The sequence below is a fragment of the Solanum dulcamara genome, chromosome 10, assembly GCF_947179165.1.
Source record: "Solanum dulcamara chromosome 10, daSolDulc1.2, whole genome shotgun sequence".
Taxonomy (NCBI): Eukaryota; Viridiplantae; Streptophyta; class Magnoliopsida; order Solanales; family Solanaceae; genus Solanum; species Solanum dulcamara.
In genome coordinates this window covers 3,540,588-3,559,094 of record NC_077246.1, presented here as the reverse complement: position 1 = coordinate 3,559,094, position 18,507 = coordinate 3,540,588, and the positions used below count along the sequence as shown (strand labels likewise).

The 18,507-nt window shown below is 36.2% G+C and overlaps 1 protein-coding gene and 1 non-coding gene across 2 annotated transcripts in view; both read right to left on the bottom strand.

Moving 5' to 3' along the window:
• LOC129869992 (nuclear pore complex protein NUP205) overlaps positions 1 to 17,179 on the bottom strand; it is a 49,200-nt gene extending 32,021 nt beyond the window's left edge. The window contains exons 1-10 of the mRNA XM_055944550.1: positions 16,861 to 17,179; positions 16,173 to 16,268; positions 9,830 to 9,904; positions 7,923 to 8,027; positions 7,727 to 7,837; positions 7,151 to 7,310; positions 5,866 to 5,951; positions 5,088 to 5,210; positions 4,778 to 5,008; positions 2,127 to 2,216 (exon numbers count right to left, since the gene is read on the bottom strand). Coding sequence (XP_055800525.1) covers positions 2,127 to 2,216; positions 4,778 to 5,008; positions 5,088 to 5,210; positions 5,866 to 5,951; positions 7,151 to 7,310; positions 7,727 to 7,837; positions 7,923 to 8,027; positions 9,830 to 9,904; positions 16,173 to 16,268; positions 16,861 to 17,001 — 1,218 coding nt within the window. The 5' untranslated portion in view covers positions 17,002 to 17,179. The remainder of the gene's footprint in view (positions 1 to 2,126; positions 2,217 to 4,777; positions 5,009 to 5,087; positions 5,211 to 5,865; positions 5,952 to 7,150; positions 7,311 to 7,726; positions 7,838 to 7,922; positions 8,028 to 9,829; positions 9,905 to 16,172; positions 16,269 to 16,860) is intronic.
• LOC129871876 (small nucleolar RNA snoR100) lies at positions 10,533 to 10,635 on the bottom strand. The gene has a single exon (XR_008762341.1). It is a non-coding gene; the product is annotated as a small nucleolar RNA snoR100 (small nucleolar RNA).
• Positions 17,180 to 18,507: the final 1,328 nt, after the last annotated feature.

Below are 18,507 nucleotides of genomic sequence, written 5' to 3'. Positions count from 1 at the left end.
CAAACCTGTGAGTCTCCTCTCTACCGTTTTTATGGCCGGGTTACAAGTTGTTTGGTCCGCATTATATGTTCCTAGTGGTAAACCAAAATATGTAATTGGAAAAGCCCCACCTTGCAATTTAACACATATGCTAAGGCCCTAACATCCTCTACCTCACCAACGTCTAAAATTGATCTTAGGCTTGACACTCGACGCCGGAACCATGTCAATACTTGACTCAAGTACACAACTGAGCCCTGTAAGCATCATAAAATACTAAAGGGTCATCATCGAACAACAGGTATAACACTCTCACAATACCTGGACCACCAACTGCGGTAAGAAATTCTCATGTAACCTATTTGCACACTAAAGTCATTGTCCAAGGGAAAACTGTCACTAATTTCTTTGATGATGGTGGTATTTGGGCAAGCTTGCACACACCTCGATATTTCACCGGCTACCTACTACCTCGCAGAGGTACCCGTTAACTCTGCCCACAAAGGCTGAGGCAGATGAAAGAAAATGCCTAGTGTTTTTTGCCTAGGCTGGAATTCAAACCAGAGACCTCACAGTTCTCCTCCCATTTAATTGACCAATAAGTCATACCCTTGAGTGCAAAACTAACATTAATTTCTACTCTAGCTGCCACAGAAAATCTCCACTCAAAATGTTTACGAAGGAAATACATGAAGAGATTTCTACAAGAACTTCCCTCTCACTTTGATCTCAAACACACCTACGGAACTTACTGGAGTAATTAATGGTTCCTGGAATGGAAAATATTCTCAATTGGGATTCAGTTAGGATAACATTGTAAAATTATTGGCCAAAGTCTATAGTAGTGACTTTTGTGTGAGAGAGAGAGAGAAGGGTAACTTTAAATTCACAAAACAGGCTCATCATCCAAAAAAAAAATGATGAGGCTGATCAGCTACAAACCTAGTAGTGACTCTAATTCTGTCTGAGCACACCACAACAAATACACACCTTGAGAAATGCCCTCAACTCACCCGAAGTTACTAGGATAAATGAAAATTTCCATCTACAATGCATTTTATTCTTATGGAAAGAGATCCTGAAACAAAATCTGGGGTCAATATAAATAGAGTGAGGAACTCATATCCTACCATGAAGCACTTCCACTAGTAGCACTAGAAGAATGAAAACTCATATCCTTCCATCAATCAGAAACGAAGATAGATAGTTGGAAAGCATAATAAATAACTCAAAAAAGAACCCTATATCTACATCATTGAGATTAAGGAAAATGAGAGACCAAATTAGTCAATTTCTGTCATCACAAGTTGCTTAAGCAAACCAGAACTAAACCTCAATAAATATTCAGACACAGAAAGTCCTAAATGCCAATCAGATTCTTGTTGAGTATACACTTTCTTAGTACTTGGACATAGAAAAAGAGACATTCCAAGTGCACATGAATATTTTAACATATCTGGGAAAGGTCATAATGACCAAAATACATGGCATGCATATGTTTTCAAGCAACTAGCAATCCACAAAATAGATGAAATGGATTACTAATCACAACCAATTAAATGATGGCTTATGTCATGCATACTTATCATCCCACCAGTTTACCATTAACTGTTGATGCCTTACATAGTAATATAAACATAATGTTTGAATAAGTGGCATCGCATCATGAGGCTAATGCATCAGATCAACGATGCTATCCTCTTTTTTTAAACGATGTAATCTTTTTATTTCTCCCTTGTGAACCACTTATTCTACAAAACAAGAGAATCAAAGTCATCTTCCCCTTTTCTCCAGCAAGCCGATGGCATTATATCATAGGGATACTTGGGAAACATACTCTCACTATTGAGCCATCAAGAGAACCCAACTATACATGGGCTTCTACACAATACAATTTAGTGAATGCGTAAATTTACGCATTCGCTTTATAGGACATGAACTCATATGGCAGTGTACCAAAATTCCAGCAGGGTGGGGCTGGACAGCAAGCAACCAGGACTCAGACGCCTCTAATTGCACGTGCCTTAAAAAGAAAGAAACTACAACAATTAAGTGGAAAAAACAAACATAACTTCTTTTTTAGAGGCAATTACAACCATTTACCCTCAAAAGAAATTAGAATATTAAACAAAAGAAACTAAACCAACCTTGTCCTTGGCCAGTGGATGAGACAAAAGACATGTTATCATCTTGTGCAAATAGGCATTGTACATGTAGATCATATCCTCATCATCATTCTGCCCATGAGAGATAGAAATGAAACTTGAGATAATTACAAAATGGAAGGACTACACAATTACGATAACATGCTACAGGACTATGTATTTGTTATACAACTCAAGAAATATTCCAATTATCCATGACAACTACAGGAGTAAAATATGATAAGGCATGTGACTCATCACGAGGCAAAAACAACAACATGCCCAGTGAAATCTCACAAGTAGGGTCTAAGGAGGGTAGAATATACGTAGACATTACCACTACCTCGTGGAGGTAGAGAGGTTGTTTCCGAAAGACCCTCTGCTCAAGTGCAACAAATCCAGGAACAAAGAAGACCAAGAAAATGCCGAAAACATAGCAGGTAACAACGAAATCATAGCAAGTAACAACAAAATAGTGCAATAATCGAAATACCAAAACAAGCACTACAATAATACTAGTATAACAACAATGAAAAATACCAACCCCTCTGAGCAAAATAAAACTACACTACCTACTAACCTTCTACTCTAATACGTTTCTTCCACACCCACCTATCTAGGGTCATGTCCTCGGTAACCTAAAGTTGGGGCATGTGAGTCATCAAGATGCAGTCTATAAAAAAGAAATAACACCAAAATTACCTAAAAATGGGCAGTAGGCCAGTAACCAATAATCAATACATTATGCAGAAAATAGGATGTTGAAGTGATGGGATCCTTTGCCTATTTTTTGGTAAAGTAATAAATTTTATTTATGTAGGGCAAAAAAAGTGTGTAGGCTAGTAAGATTCTGAAAGTGAAAACTTAACAAAAATATATGATTTTCTACGAATGATATCCAATCTTCTATGCTCATAGGCACCTCGTGGGTGCACCAAAAAGAAATAGGTGATAATAAGCTACTCCTCAAGTGTACAAAATCACTTTCTACTCCTTGAAAAGCTATCCTTGATATCTCTCCATATGGTCCACATAAGATTATATTTAAGGTGCTTTCTGATAGATTGAAGAAGGTCATTTATGAGATGGTGTCTATTTTGCAAAATGTTTTTTGTGGAAGGCAAACAAATTCTAGATATAGCACTAGCTGCAAATGAAGTAGTTTGATTCGAGAAGAAAGCAAGGAGAACCATGGATTTTGTGCAAACTGGATCTTGAAGAGCCTTATAATCATTGTGACAATGAGTTTCTTGATTTCATTATATTGAAGATGGGTTTTGGTGCAAGATGGAGGAAATGGATCAAAGTTTGCTTCTCAACGGCCAAGACTCATGAATGGTAATCCATATGGCTTTTTCGGTAGTTCGAGAGGTGCGTGAGCCTGGGAGACCAACTTTCCCCAATGTTTTTCATTCTAGTAACGGCCTGATGGAAGCATTGAACAGGATGATACATAGAGTTGTAGCAGGAGGTTACTTGAGGATGTTTTCTCCAATAGTTGCTTGACGACGTACTGTGAGGGTGCCACACCTTTTGTTTGCAGATGCTACTTTAGTTTTATGTGATGCTGACAGTGCTCAATTGACTTGCTTGAGAAAAGTGTTGACATGATTCCAGGTGGTGTCGAACTTAATGATCAATCTTAGAAAATGTGTGATCATCCCAGCGAACTTGGTAGAAAATATGTAGGTCCTAACAAAAGTATTAAAATGTAAGGTTGGGGCTCTTCCTACAACATATCTTGATTTACCGCTAGAAACATCTAATAAAGACCAAGCAGCTTGGACTCTGGTGATAAAGAGGGTAGAAATGAGGCCTGTTGGTAGGAAAAAGAGGTACCTATCCAAAGTGGAAAGAATGTGTCACTCAAGAATACACAATCCTCAAGTATTCCCACATATTTCATGTTGTTGCTACACACTCCAGTTAGCTTTACGGGGAAGTTTGAAGAAACTTTAGGATTTTCTATGGCATGGTTCAAGCGGGTAGACGAAGTTTCACAAGGTAAATTGGGAGTCTATTACCACATCAAAGTGTAGGTGGAATGTTTTAACAAGGCATCACAAGGAATGTGGCTATCAAAATTTGACGCGAAGGAGAATGCTTTTTGGGAAAGGAGTGATTACAAAAAATATAGAGTTTTGGAAAGGAGATGGGGGACTAGAAGTGTTTCACTTCCTTATGGGACGGGCTACGGAGAAAAATCTTGAAGGGGTGGGATGCGTTCAATGGGAACATATCATTCAGGATGAGTAATGGGAGTAGGGTGAATTCCTGGGACATAGGTAGAGTGGGAATAGCATCTTGAGAATCATATACCCAAACATGTAAGAATCTCATGCCAAAAGGAGATGTCAGTCTTGTTTGCAGGGGGTAGAAGTCCATTGGAATTTGTGGTTTAGAGGAGCTTGCAATTGGGAGATTGCAAAATATCAGAGTTTGGTCAAATCTATGATGCTCGGACTCTCCCAAAATGTAGCCGCACCCATGTCAGATCCTCCAAAAATGCAACTAGAAAAATTGAGCTTCTTCTCGGGAGGGGGGGTTAAGTAAATCACATGTCATATTAGACCAAAATAATAATAAGAGGGGTAAGGAGAATTGCTAAGATAAAACATCAGTAGTTGCTTAATCAGAGACAAGTCAATTCTCACCTGATAGGCAGGAGTTAGGAGGATCTTATTCAGCCAAGACAGGAAGACATTGTTGGAGAATATAACTTCCAAGCATGAATAGATGTTCCTTATATCATTATTAAATGAAGCACTTGCTGATGTGTCTTTTGCATCAAGCCCATCGTGTATTAACATAAGATGTACAACCCACGCACTCCTTAAGCAATCAACATAGCCCTCAACAACAGGATCAGTCCCAGCGACCATTACCTAGAAAGGAAAAAAATAGAAGGTTTTGAAAATGACAAACCACTGGTTGTCAAACATTTAAAGATGGTTGTCTGCTTACAGATTCCTGGAATTCTTGCCTAAAGGACGCATCATGAGACAAGACTGATGTTTTATCAGGTACTGCACTCAATGCATCTGATATGAGAGCCACCACAAGGGAGAAGAGAAGACTATATGTTATCTGCAAGTTTTTCAAAGGAGGATCAGATAGAAGTATAGAGCAAAATACTGAAGAACGAGAAAAAGGGATAGCTAGATGGTACATGTCATGCAGTTCAAGATAGAAAATACTTTCATTCTGTCCTCTATTCGGCAATTGAAAAAGAAAAGGAGAATGTAAAAAAATCTAGATCTGGATAATTCTAGAGGCAAAACCACAAAATCAGAAGACTGGAACTCTTAAAAGGAACCAAAAATGAGGTGGTATATAGAGACTGACGCTGAGCTTTAAAATCCAATTCTGGTACAAAAGTTGAGAAGGTATATAGAGACAGAGGCTGAGCTTTAAAATCCTATTCTGGCGAATAATAAAAATATGAACTTCACGTAGTTTGATATATATCAAGATGGTTAATAGTACCATATATATATATATATATATATATATATATATATCAAGACGGTCAACAAATGACGATTGAACATAAAGTGGCATTTGGAGAAATTACAAGGTTCTTATGTGAAAGGATACAACTGCAAAAAGAACCATATCTTAAATGCCTAAGATCAGATGCTTTAACTTCCCAGCCAAGCCACTACATTATTACTTCTTCTGAATTCATAATCAGTAATTCATCATAAAGCTTGAAAGAACCATGGTCAAGAACTGTGAAAACCTGATGGCTTAAAGTGTCAGTGCTATCACTTAGCCCTGCTGCATTATCCTTTAGAGCAGAAAAGACATCCTTCACATCTTTAGGGCCTACAAAGAGAAAAAAGATAATTACTTTTTCAGTGGTAAGATAAGTAATTGCAGAATAACTAAATCTCTTTAAAGGAGAATAAACGAGATGTGGAGCAGTTCAGGCATATATGCTATTCCTGACTACACTGGAAACTTCAAACACTGGCTAAGGAACATTTCTTCATTTTGTATTGTTCAAAGCACATTGGAATCTTCATTAAAAGTACACCCATTCAGGGGGACAAAGTCATACAAAGAATCATAACGGGGAGAACCACAACATCTTTATAATCGTGGTAGCCACACCAATTTGCAGGCACCTCGACTATTCCATCAAGTACTTCCTACCTCCCACCAGCACAAGTATTGATTAACTCCGCCCCCAATGCTTAGGCAAATGGAAAGGGGAGAACCACAATATTAATATAAGAATCAAATGAGTAGTCTCTTCTACAGTGCAAAAGCACATTGAGGATGTTTTGACTTCAATGTTGGAGTCATGCAGAAAAATAAGGCCAGACAAACAGATATAGCATATAAGGAATGATTGAACTCTTACGTACATAACTTCAAAAACATTTAACTAATATATATATGAGCATATACCATAACATCAGAAACATATAACTGATATTATGATCATGCAGTCTTCTATAACGATGTGACAAACTAAGTTAGCTAGGTGCTTGTTGTATAAAATACCAGGTCTCTTAAACATGGAAATTACTATTGGTTATGCACAAACAATATGTATCAGTCATTGTCAAGAAGAACTAAAAGAAAATATAAGAATGATTAACTCTCCCATTGGTCCATTATAGGATTTACCGGAAAATCATCTACGGCAACATCTTTCCCTGAAACCATGCAAGCCCAAATAGAATGAAGAAAAGACAAGCCCTCTCTTTAATGCATTTACCATTTTCTCCATTTGTTGATGCATGCGAAAGAAAGAAGCCTAGAAATAGAAAAGCACGGCAAAACAGACTTAACACGAACAAGGAGCTAAAAGAGTAACTTCTAATAAACAAAAACTTCCTTGCATAACTATATCCTTTGCGAGAGTGAACTTAATACTCACAACTTACTAGCCCGTGCAATCAAAAATAAAAAGAATAATGCTACTATAAGTATGTCCTAATAGAAACAATTTCTATGACTCGATAAATTTGGAAGTGAACAAGGAGAAGATCAAAATATAGCCATCCATAACTTACTTGCACGCACAACCAAAACAGAAAGGACAAGGCAATGAGCCAGAATGAGCCTTTCCCTGGAAACAACAGCTCTCCTTTCCACCAAAGCTCCTCTTGAATCCAGAATATAGCGTTCACAGTTAGGCCCGCCCAAACCAGATGGCTCTTTTAGATTGAGTTCCTAAAAGTATACTCAACATGTAATATGAAGAAACCATCAGCATATATTCATTCACCTCACTTCTGTCAAATGAACAACGAACAAATTTATAAACTCATGTTTCACGTGATCACGTGACCTGAAGGAATATTTTCAGTATCATCAGGAGGAGGACAACCGTCCTAGATTTTGAAATAACCTGAAATTTAATTTAGAGACACTTGGAGATATTTTACATCAAAAATATGACTTTGTTTGTACTTAAGGACGTACTAGTGAAAAATTTGGACAACGGTTGACTTGAAGAAAACCTACACACATAAAACACTCTTCCGAGAAGAAAACTGTATATCTAAGCTCTGTCAATAAAGATGGTCAAAAATGAGATGATGTAACTAAAAGGGATAGATATGAAAGACAATTAAGTTTCCAAAAACCTTTATGAGTGAAATCAACTGCTTTCTAACTCCAGCATTAATGAGATCACCCAAAAATCTCTGAATATCTGCCACAAGATCAGGTTCAAGTCCTTGGTCAAGGACAACAGCCTGCAAAATCACTTTAGTCATATCTAACAGGCAGCTAACAAGAGATACACTTATCTATCCCTAGAAACTAAGAATGAAAGTATACCCTCAACAGTGTGTAAAGTGCTGTTATAAGATCTCTTCTCTCTGTATACCACAGTCCAGCTGCAAGACGGAATATCTCTAATGGCTCACGTCCCAATAATCCCCACTGCATGCATCAATAATTGAAAAGAGAAAGTAAAAACTGGTCAAAAAACAAAGTGTTAGAAGAAAATTTGTATAAAGGAACTTAGATGTGGTGATTGAAACCCAAATTCAACTCCTAAAACTAAATGCACTTAAGTCAGACATGTCTAGAGAGAAAGAAACTTCATTCTTTGAAGCGTTTAAGATTATTGGGCTGTCCACATCATGGCTTGAAATCTCGCATAGACATGGCTTTGTGAACAGAAACCCTAATTTATGAATATCAGTTGATACAGAACTTCAACTCTTTTGGCAGTTGTGTAAGGGTGGAAGCTCCATAAAGGAAGGGCAGAGAGTACGTCATGGGTGATGCCTATATATGTACAAGACTTGTTGTTGATGGAAAACTAGAAAAAGAAGGAGAAAGAGCATGGCCTAGACTGTTGCACATCTAGCTTTGATGTGGATTATTGGGAGAGGGAGAAGCAGGAGAATATTTGAAGGTATAGAAATGTGTTTTGGTCAGTTGAAACCCACAAGGGTGGTCAAGTTGATTGAGCAGGGAATCTCTCTCAAATGGGGGTTCTCGAAAACCCTTGCATACCTTCTCAGTAGAGCTCATCGCACAAGGCTTGCCTATTGCAGTTTACCTCTCTTGTGTTGCTGCGGGTTATTACACCGAAGCAGGGTTTACCTTGTGCGCACCCGAAGGGTAGCAACTGTGTGTTCCGTATCATCAGGAAAAATGAGTTTTGGTCAGTTGAGGAGTAGTCTCTAATCGCTTATTATTTTTTGTTCCCCCATGTAGTTTCTGGTTGTATAGATGATTCGGTGTCTTTTGTAGAGAACCATATCGTTTGAAGGTTCTTCACTTTTTGGTATACCTCTTGTTATGGCCGATTTGGCCCTTTTGATGAATGAAATCATGTTAACTTGATCAAAATAAAAAAGGAAGGGACAGAGCGGCTCGATCAAACCAGACCTTGGACTCAACACTAGGTGAGCACGATTGAGAAATTTGAAAAAAGTGAGTTGCTTTGGAATGCCTTATTTCTAAAAATTACATCCAAGCCGCAACGATATTCCATTAGCCAAAAGATCAAAAGTTCATATGTGCAGGGAGGGAGAAGGAAGATTTCGATATACGAGGAAAGCCTACAGTGATCTCCAAAAAATATCTCTTGATTGGTCAATACAGTTAAATCTCATTGGAGGTAGCCAGCAAGGACGAAATAGAAAAGTGGGTTAAAGCTAAGAGGGAATTCTTGGTCAGCATCAAGCAGAGTGACATGAATAACCTATAGCCTATATATCGCTTTTTAGTTCCTATCCAGATCAACGGGAAAAAAATAATTGAAGTGGAAAAGCAGGAGAATGATGGAACTCCCTGTTATTGTCCCGAATTGACAGTTGCATCAAGTTGGTCAACAACCTAGAGCAGTGAAAATGAGGCTATTCTGCTACACCTTCGGTTGAACCAACTGTTTAATGAGGTGAGAGATCTCTGTGGAGGCTTCCTCCAAACAAACAAAGATATAAGGAGGCAGAAAAATCAATCCTAGGTGCAAGTGCAACTGTTGGTGGTGGCTAGAAAGAAGCCTATCGAGTCGCTGATCACATTGTACATGGGCCAAGGAGACTACCTTTATCCCAATAAGGGCAGGGACTAGAGGCGGCAAAAACAATTCTTCAGAAAGGGCAGCAAGGCAAATTTTCCAATAACAAAGAGGAGTAAACTGTATATTACTCTTCGCAATGAGCAAACTGATTACATAAGAACTTCCAAAAATTCTACAAGACAAACAAATAAAGAGAATGACCTACCTCTTGATTGGCAGAAACAAGCAACCGAACAGAGTCTACTTCATTAAGATGCAGATCATCACTCAACTTTAGGGCCTAAATATCACATAACAAATTAGACAATGCAAATGGTTTGCAACACCAAAACAAATGTGAGAGAAAAATTTACAATATGCACATAGAGATAAAATAAACGTTCAATTCAAAGACAAAGTAGATACAAAACATTTAAACTCCACCATTATGTGTGTGAACATAATTTTTTTTATTACCGTGGTGTCCGCGCCAACTTACATGCACCCCGACTAATTCGACAGGATACCTACTACCTCTCACATGTGTCACAATTATTTGTTTAGTTCATTCTAGGTGACTCTTGTCTTCCTCCTCCCCTAATATTTCTCCAGACACTATATCCAATAGTTCTAGGAAACAGCCGTCCTACCTTGGTAGGAGTAAGGTCTGCGTACATTCTACCCTCCCCAGACCCCATGTTGTGGGATTTCACTGGGTTGTTGTTGTTGTTGTTGTTGTTGTACACTATATCCAATAGTTGCATTACTAAATCTCGCCTTGAATTCCTCTAACACCTACATTGACTTTACTTTACACTAGAGATTGCAATTGGTCAAGATGCGGTCAGGCGAGATGAATGAAGAGTTCTTTGTTTCCGGAAATGGTAAAGGCATTATTTTTTTTGATAATGACATTAATAGATGATTATGGATGTAAGTCTAAATCAGACCCCTAAATCATGGGGAATCAGAGGGAGCAAACATGTCGACTCTATTTCAATTTTTGTGCACATAACCATGCTTCCTTTATTCTCAATATCATCCAGAGCATCGGCTTATTGTGCACAGATGGTAAAGGCACTATAAATGAAGTACAAAAGTACAAGGCTCTAGAAAGACCAAATTATACTGATCTACGAAAATTATGCAACAACTTCGTTCCTCCTAACATTTCTAGGAAAATCATAAACTGCACCATACCATCAATATGCCTACTCTTACACCAGAAAAAGAGTGCAAATAGGTGTTCTTAATCCTATTAATATGACTTTTTGTCCTCCCATACAAGCTCTACTCCTCTCCAACCATAGAATCCAAAAGATGCAGAGAGGAAAAGTGAATCATATTTGTTCCAGATCCTTTTGGAATTTGTGTCCCTGCCAGCAATCTAAGGAGCCCCTGATGCTATTAGGCATTGTCCTAGGAATGCCACAAATACTTAGGAATAAGTCCCAGCACTACTTGGAGCGCATGCACTTCACATCTCGGCACAATGGAATATCTTCCCAGCCACAGCTAAAAGTTTCTGCAACCTTCACCTAAGGTTGAGGTTGTGGGATCCATATCGAATATGGTCAAGCAATTTTGCGTACTTTGACCAAATTTAAATTCGAGAGAGACAAAATGATTTAAGAAGTAAAAATAAAAATTACGGTGAATCATAATTTAGGCATATCTATTTCATTGTTAAGATATTGACTGAATACATATGCAGCCCCTTAAACTTGCCAAAATTTTTCATTTAAATACTTCAACTATGAGTTGTTCCTATTGAACACCCAAACTAAAGTTAAATTGTGTCTATTATACACATTTTGCTGACATGGCACTGTGTTTGCCACACAAATTTTTGGCATCCGAGGCCATCATTTAAAAATAATACTCCCTTTGTCCCATTTTATGTGGCACCATTTCCTTTTTAGACTACAAGTTTCAAAAGTCTTCTTTTTTCTTTTGCCAAGTCAAAGGGTGCCACATAAAATGGAACGGAGGAAGCATACAATTTATTGTCCATCTTCTTCATTTTCTTTCCAAGCATTTAGTAAAATAATGTTTTAAACTAGCAGAAGGGTCAAGTCTATGTTCTGAACAGGTGATGGCTTGGTTTTTTGGTAGAGCTTATTAACTAATCAAGAGAATAAAATAAGTGCAGTTGACATCTACCCAATGATATACAATCAAACCTCGTTATAACAAGCATTCACTATAATAACAATTCATTATAACGTCCTTATTTTCTCCCTAACTGAACTTTCATGTTATGTTTTACTTCTCTATAACATCATTCTACCTACAACAGTAGTGGCATTCATTATAGGGTACATTTTTGTAAAATTACCCCTCTATAACAGCCATACTCCAATATTCAACAACAACAACCCAGTGAAATCCCACAACATGGGGTCTGGGGAGGGTAGAATGTACGCAGACCTTACTCCTACCAAGGTAGGACGGCTGTTTCCTGGAGACCCTCGGCTCAGTAAAAGCATAAATGCATAAAAAATGTTAGATAAGAATAGAAAATTAAAAGCTTTATAAGAAAAACAACAAACAAATAACGAATAGATAACAAATAAATACAAATAAATAAATACTAATAACAAATAACGATTAAATAAATAATGAAAGCGTCACAGGTAAAATTGAGTAATCAAAGCATAGAAAGTAATAAATAATAACAGAAATATATATTATGTATAAAAATAAAATATTTAAGGTAATCATCATTAATGTCATGAACATATTAAATTTTAGTACGAATATCTGAAAGGAAAAAATTGTATTTAAATGGTGCCCATCAGTTATGATCATAACTTCACGAGAAAAGGCTATTGGTGTTTGCTGTTTTACGTTCATACACTTTCTGTTTTTTTAATTAAATTGGTTAACAAACACATTTCTTCTTCTTTGTACACAAAATCGCTAAACTAATTTTTTAAGTACTTTTGTTTATAACAGCTAAATGAGATTGGAAGGTCAAATGTATGTGTATATATAAAGGCACCTCCTGTATTTAGGGGAGCGCAAAGCGGTAAAAAGCGACAAGGTCCTGCTTCACACTTTAAGCGAAGCGTGAAGCAAAGTGCTCGCTTCATTGAAGTGAAGCACAATTTTAAAGAAAAAAGACAAAAATAAATAGAGACAAAATATACAAGCAAAAATTCATATTAAAAACCAAAAAAAGTTCCCCTTTAGTTGTCTTGTCACAAATCAAACATACAATTGTTGTCCTATTGGTCTCACTAACTTTTTTCCCATCTTTTAATGTCGGGTCAACCATTTTTAATCGCAGATAAGATTTAAACAAATAATCAACACTATATTTTTATTACTATTAAGAAAACATACAACAACATTTAAGTCATTGTTAAGAAACAAAACAATTCAATAATATATATTTTAATCACTATGTGGAAAAAAAAATTCAACAACATATAATTTAAATAATCAAAGCTAAACAGGGCAAAGGAAAACAGAGTAACAACCAGAGTAGGAAAAAAGAAGAAAAATCCTAGGCTAGCAATGCAGTGCACCAAAAAGAAGAAAGAAAAGAGAAAATACCAGGTAAGTCATGCCTCTTTTTATTCTTTAAAAGCGATCACTTATAAAAAAGGGCAGCCCGGTGCACTTAAGCTCCCGCTATGCGCAGGGTCCGGGGAAGGGCCCGACCACAAGGGTCTGTTGTACGCAGCCTTACCTTGCATTTCTGCCAGAGGTTGTTTCCAAGGCTTGAACCCGTGACCTCCTGGTCACATGGCAGCAACTTTAAAAGCGATCACTTACAAATTAAAAAAATTAAAGCATCGCTTTTCTTTCTTCGCCACTTATGGTCGCATTGCACTTCAAGCCCAGAAGCAGCCGCTTCTTTTCACATGCCTCGCTTAAAGTGATGAAGCACTCTCTTTCCTGAACACTGGGCACCTCACTATAGTAGCCATGAAATTTTCAGACAAATACTGCAACTAACGAAGTTTGACTGTATTAATTGTTTCAGTTTATTGTTTTGGTTTAAAAACCAATAGCCAACATCGGAGTACTCGCCGAAATCAATCTAACCCGGTCTTTGTTGCTCTTCTCTAAAACAAGCTTCTGAACCCTTTGAAAACATACCCCCTTCAGGAACTTCCCCATAAATCTTCAGTGAAAAAATCATCATTGACCACCGCCTACGCACCTTCTGTAAGGTCACCTTACACCACTGCTCCACCTTAATTCTTTCCCCACTTCTCAAAAACCTCATCAGAAGCTGGATTAGCTTTTGATATTATCCATTTACTCAAATGGAGAAGCATTGCGGCGGGAGAAGGAGGTCAAGAAGAAGAAGAAGAAGAAGGGAGATTCTAGAAAAATATTGTAAAAGAGAGGTTTTTCTTTTCAAAAAAATTCCATGTGTAATATATTGTTTAATTCACTTTGCCACAAAATAGGCATTTAGCATCACTCGCTTAAGTTGTTTCTGAGTTTGAGTAAGACGTGTCTAACAAGCACAGTTTGGCATGAGTTCAGGTGTTGAACAGGAACAGCCTATAGTTGAGGTGTCTAAATGAAAAATTCGGGCAAGTTTAAGAGGTTGCATATGTATTCAGACAAAGATATTTGCATGAGAAAGTCATCAATCAGATTTAAAGATATTTATAGGTCAACATCAATGTTGAATGTGCAATGAACTCAAGAAGTTCTTCATGACTATATCTCATTTGCAATAGCGATGTTGCACCCAAAAAACAGTAAGAAGATGGGTCTATACTTAATAATAATTGTAAAGTCAAACTTACACCCAAAAATTTGTGCATCCACTTCCTTCCAAATAGTCCACCACAATTTAGGCATAATTTTGTAACTCTATTTTAGATATTTAATTATTTCTAACCGAATCCGCACACTCATATCCATACTTGGATTTGCACCCCAACATTTTAAAATTTAGATCATGAAGGATCGACACTTGTATCAGACACTCGCACTCAGGTCCGAGCAACTTAGCTTATAATAACCAAAAATCTTCCTGTCTTTTTAAATTACTCTTTACTTCTTAAAAAATCATAGCCTACCTTAAGACATAAGGGAGGCAGAAATACATTAAAGAATGGAAAAAGGGGTAGAAAAAAAATCTAGAGAGAAAAGAGGACAAGACTATACCATCATAGAAATGTTGAACTTAAGGGATAGTGTTCTCAATAGAACCCTTAGGGGCCGTTTGGTTGAGGTTAGGTTATGCAGGTATTAGTAATGTAAGGATTAGTTATGTAGGTATTAGTAATGCAAAAATTAATTATGCAAGTATACATAATGCAGGGAGCCAGGGACTAGTTACGCAGGTATTAGTAATGCAGGGATAAGTTATGTATGTAGGATTTTCCTTATTCATGTATTACTTAAATCATCTTCTACCTTGCATAAAATAGTACATAGATTTTCTTATAACTTAAACATGTATTAGTTATGTAGAAAAGAAGAACATGAACCAAACATTGCATTAGCAATGCAATGCTTTATGTTGAAAAGAGAAAAAATCAATCAAACATTGTATAACTTTGCTAGACTCAATGAGGGGATTATTTTTCCACATTTTGTAACCAAATAATATATAAAAGTTATGCCAACGTTTCTCTAACCAGCAACCAAATGATCCCTTATTATTTGTCCCTTAGGGGATAATGTTCTCGCCAGAACCCTTAGTATTTCTTCCATTAATAAATTTAGGTGCATATTTGAGATAGTTTCATTCATTTTGGAGAACACAACAAATAACACTATTTATTACTCCCTCTGTCCCGAAATACATGTCACATTTCGCTTATTGAAAACCAATTTGACTAATCTTACGATCTAAATTGGATTACATTAATTTAATATTTTAAAATCCAAATTTAGATATTCAAAAACTACTTGAAAAATTCTATAAGTCGCAATTTTTCTCATATCAATATAGTAAAAAAATACATCTTAAAATGATGGTTAAAGTTTATGTAGTTTGACTTTCGATAAGCAAAACATGACAAGTATTTTGGGAAAGGGAGTATCGTTTACATCCAAGAAGACAAGAACACCTCACTAATGGTCGTGCGAATATGCTCTTCTACACCTCCCAATGTAAGCAGAAAAGTGCAATAACTTATGGCGTAACCTAGTGTGTTCTAATGTCCCCCCCTCCCAGTGTGTTGTAACACGTCCCACCTGATGCAGTTTATGCAGCTGAAGATAAACTGTAGAATTACCTAAAACAAGAAAGAAGTACCAAGTGCCATACAAATCATAAAGGGAGAGACTACATTTAAAGATGTCGAACTAGTTCTTCTGTGTAAATTAATTAAAAGGGCATCATTATTGCATAGAAAGAGATTTTTAGCTCATATTGAGCTACAGCTCCCAAGGTTTAGGGTCTTGATATTGCAAAACCATTCTTAAGTAGAAGCTTACTAGCTTAGTGTGAACAAGTTTATGTAATCCAGTTCTAATTTCCAAGGGATTATGATGCTTTGATAGTAAAGAGAAAAGAATCCTTTAAAAAAGATCATGAATTAAGTTACACGGGGTACAACGAGAATACAGCATGGAATGGAACTCACAATTTGAACATCCTGATCATCCAGTGAAATTGGGCCAGAATCTGGAAGTCTCACTTCTTTGGACTGGACTTGAACTCGGTCTGAAGGCTTGGGGGGCTACATATTAAGGAAAAAATGTGAGCTTGGTCATTGATAACGTCATTCTTTCACAATAATTTTTCCACATTTTGAAAAAATAAGACAATGTGAAGAATTCTCGTTTTAACCAACATATTTCACAGGCTCATATTTATTTCTTAGAGCAAAATCAACCAACAAACCAACCATTCCAAGAGATGAAATTCATCGATCAATAGACACAAACAATAACCTATTAACCTTTTGATATACATGCTTGTGTACTTCAAAAAAAAAAATCAATAACAACTGTCAATCAATCAATGATTCAAGCAACTGTTTCCTAAACAAAACCTAATTGAGGTCAGCTAGGCTATATGAATCCTCAATATCCATTCATCAATATTAGAGACCTCCCTTTTTTTTCCTTTTGAAAAAGGACTCTGATCTGGTCTAATTTCATTCCAACAATAAATAATCAAACTCAAAGTAAAGTTAATTTGTTCTTTATATCTCACACATTCTTATATGATTGAGATATCATCCGCTGTTTTAGCTTAAAAACTTGCCTTTTTCCTTCTTCACTCCAATAGCTACACTGACATGCCTAATGAAATGAATAGAAGTTTACCGGATAGGAAAGTAGGGACTGGAGAGATGGAAGAGAGTGACGAATGGCGTGAAGCATCTCAATCCTCTGCGATGGCGTAGGAGGACTGGGACCCAATACGGTAGATTCGATTAGAGATAGTAAAATCTTCGGGGACACCATTGTTACTCTCAGATTTCAGCTCCGTTCACCGGAATCTATGCGTACTTTTCAGCTCCGTTCACCGGAATCTGTGTGTTACTTCCCCGCACTGAACAGCGAGAGGTGAGGAAGAAGGCGGGAAGAAAAGCCCTAGTTTAGGGGTTTTGTATGGAAGATTTTTAAAAAAAATGAAATGAGACTTGGCGTTAGGGGAATTATTTTGTTAGTTTGTTTTTAAAAAAATTATGTCTAATTTGTCTTAATTACTCTTCGGGGCGGAGTGAAAGAAGGGTTTTTCGGGATTTAATGAATTCGAAAAAATTGAATGAAAAGTCGTATGATGTTAAAATTGAGGATCTAATTGTGAACTACTTGAATTATATGTTATATAATGATTTTATAATACACAAATAAATAATAATATTATGATCTGAAAATTTCAAAAGTATTTATTTTTAAAAAAATATATGCTTAATCAAATATGATCAGGTAAAATGAACAGATAAAATGGTATTTATAGCTCCATTTTTTAATGGTTTGTATGATTACCTATCAACTTAAAATGTTATTTTAACCTATATATGGGATTAGTAGTAGTGACTAAAATTATTAAAATAATAACTGCATAATTAGTTTTGATATAAAAAAATATTATTTCAAATTTAATATAGGTAAATAAATTTTATCTCACGAGAGTTGAGAAAGATATGTATGCATTCAAGAATGTGATCTAGTGGTCAATGAACTAGATTAATGAATATGAGGTCTCAAATTCAAATCCAAACAGACAATAAAATCTATGCACACTAACTCAAACACTATGATTATAAAAAAAAAGTAATTATGAAAGCTACGTAGAATATTATAATTAATGAATGTCTATTGATATGTTTCAAAATGAGAAGTGTCTTGTATAAGTTAAAGACAACAAAAATTATACTAAAAAATTGTTAGGGTCTATTTCTCTCAAGTAATTGATTAACATATGCTAAAAAGTTAGATAAAATAGAAGTGGAGTGAGAAGAATATTATGAGACCTCAGATTTAAATCACATTGATCGCAAAAAAATGGTAAGTAATTTCTTTTCAATTATATAAATTTTAATGAACAGAATTATCAAATATATGTGTTAGTGAGAACTAATAAGTACCTAATGAAATAATCTAAACCACGTATAATGAGATATGAACATCACCGTCGCTAAAAAAAACTAATGGATAGAGGTACCTTAGGCCTAGGGTGTTCCTTATTAACCCAAGGCACCATAGGCCTAGGGTGTTCCTCGGGAACGGTGACAAGATCCAATCTGTGTTGTTTATTACACTTCAGACTAACTTCAACTAACCAAATCATCGTTTAGTCATGGTTAGTAATTGTTGTTTCAAACTTGACATCAAGAGTTCAAATCTTTATCCCAACATTCTTTCCAAGTAATACACATTCTATTTAAGGTATAAAAGTTAAACACACCAATAGGTGTCCGGGTCGGGCATACCCCAACTAATTCCACGAGATACAAATATTGA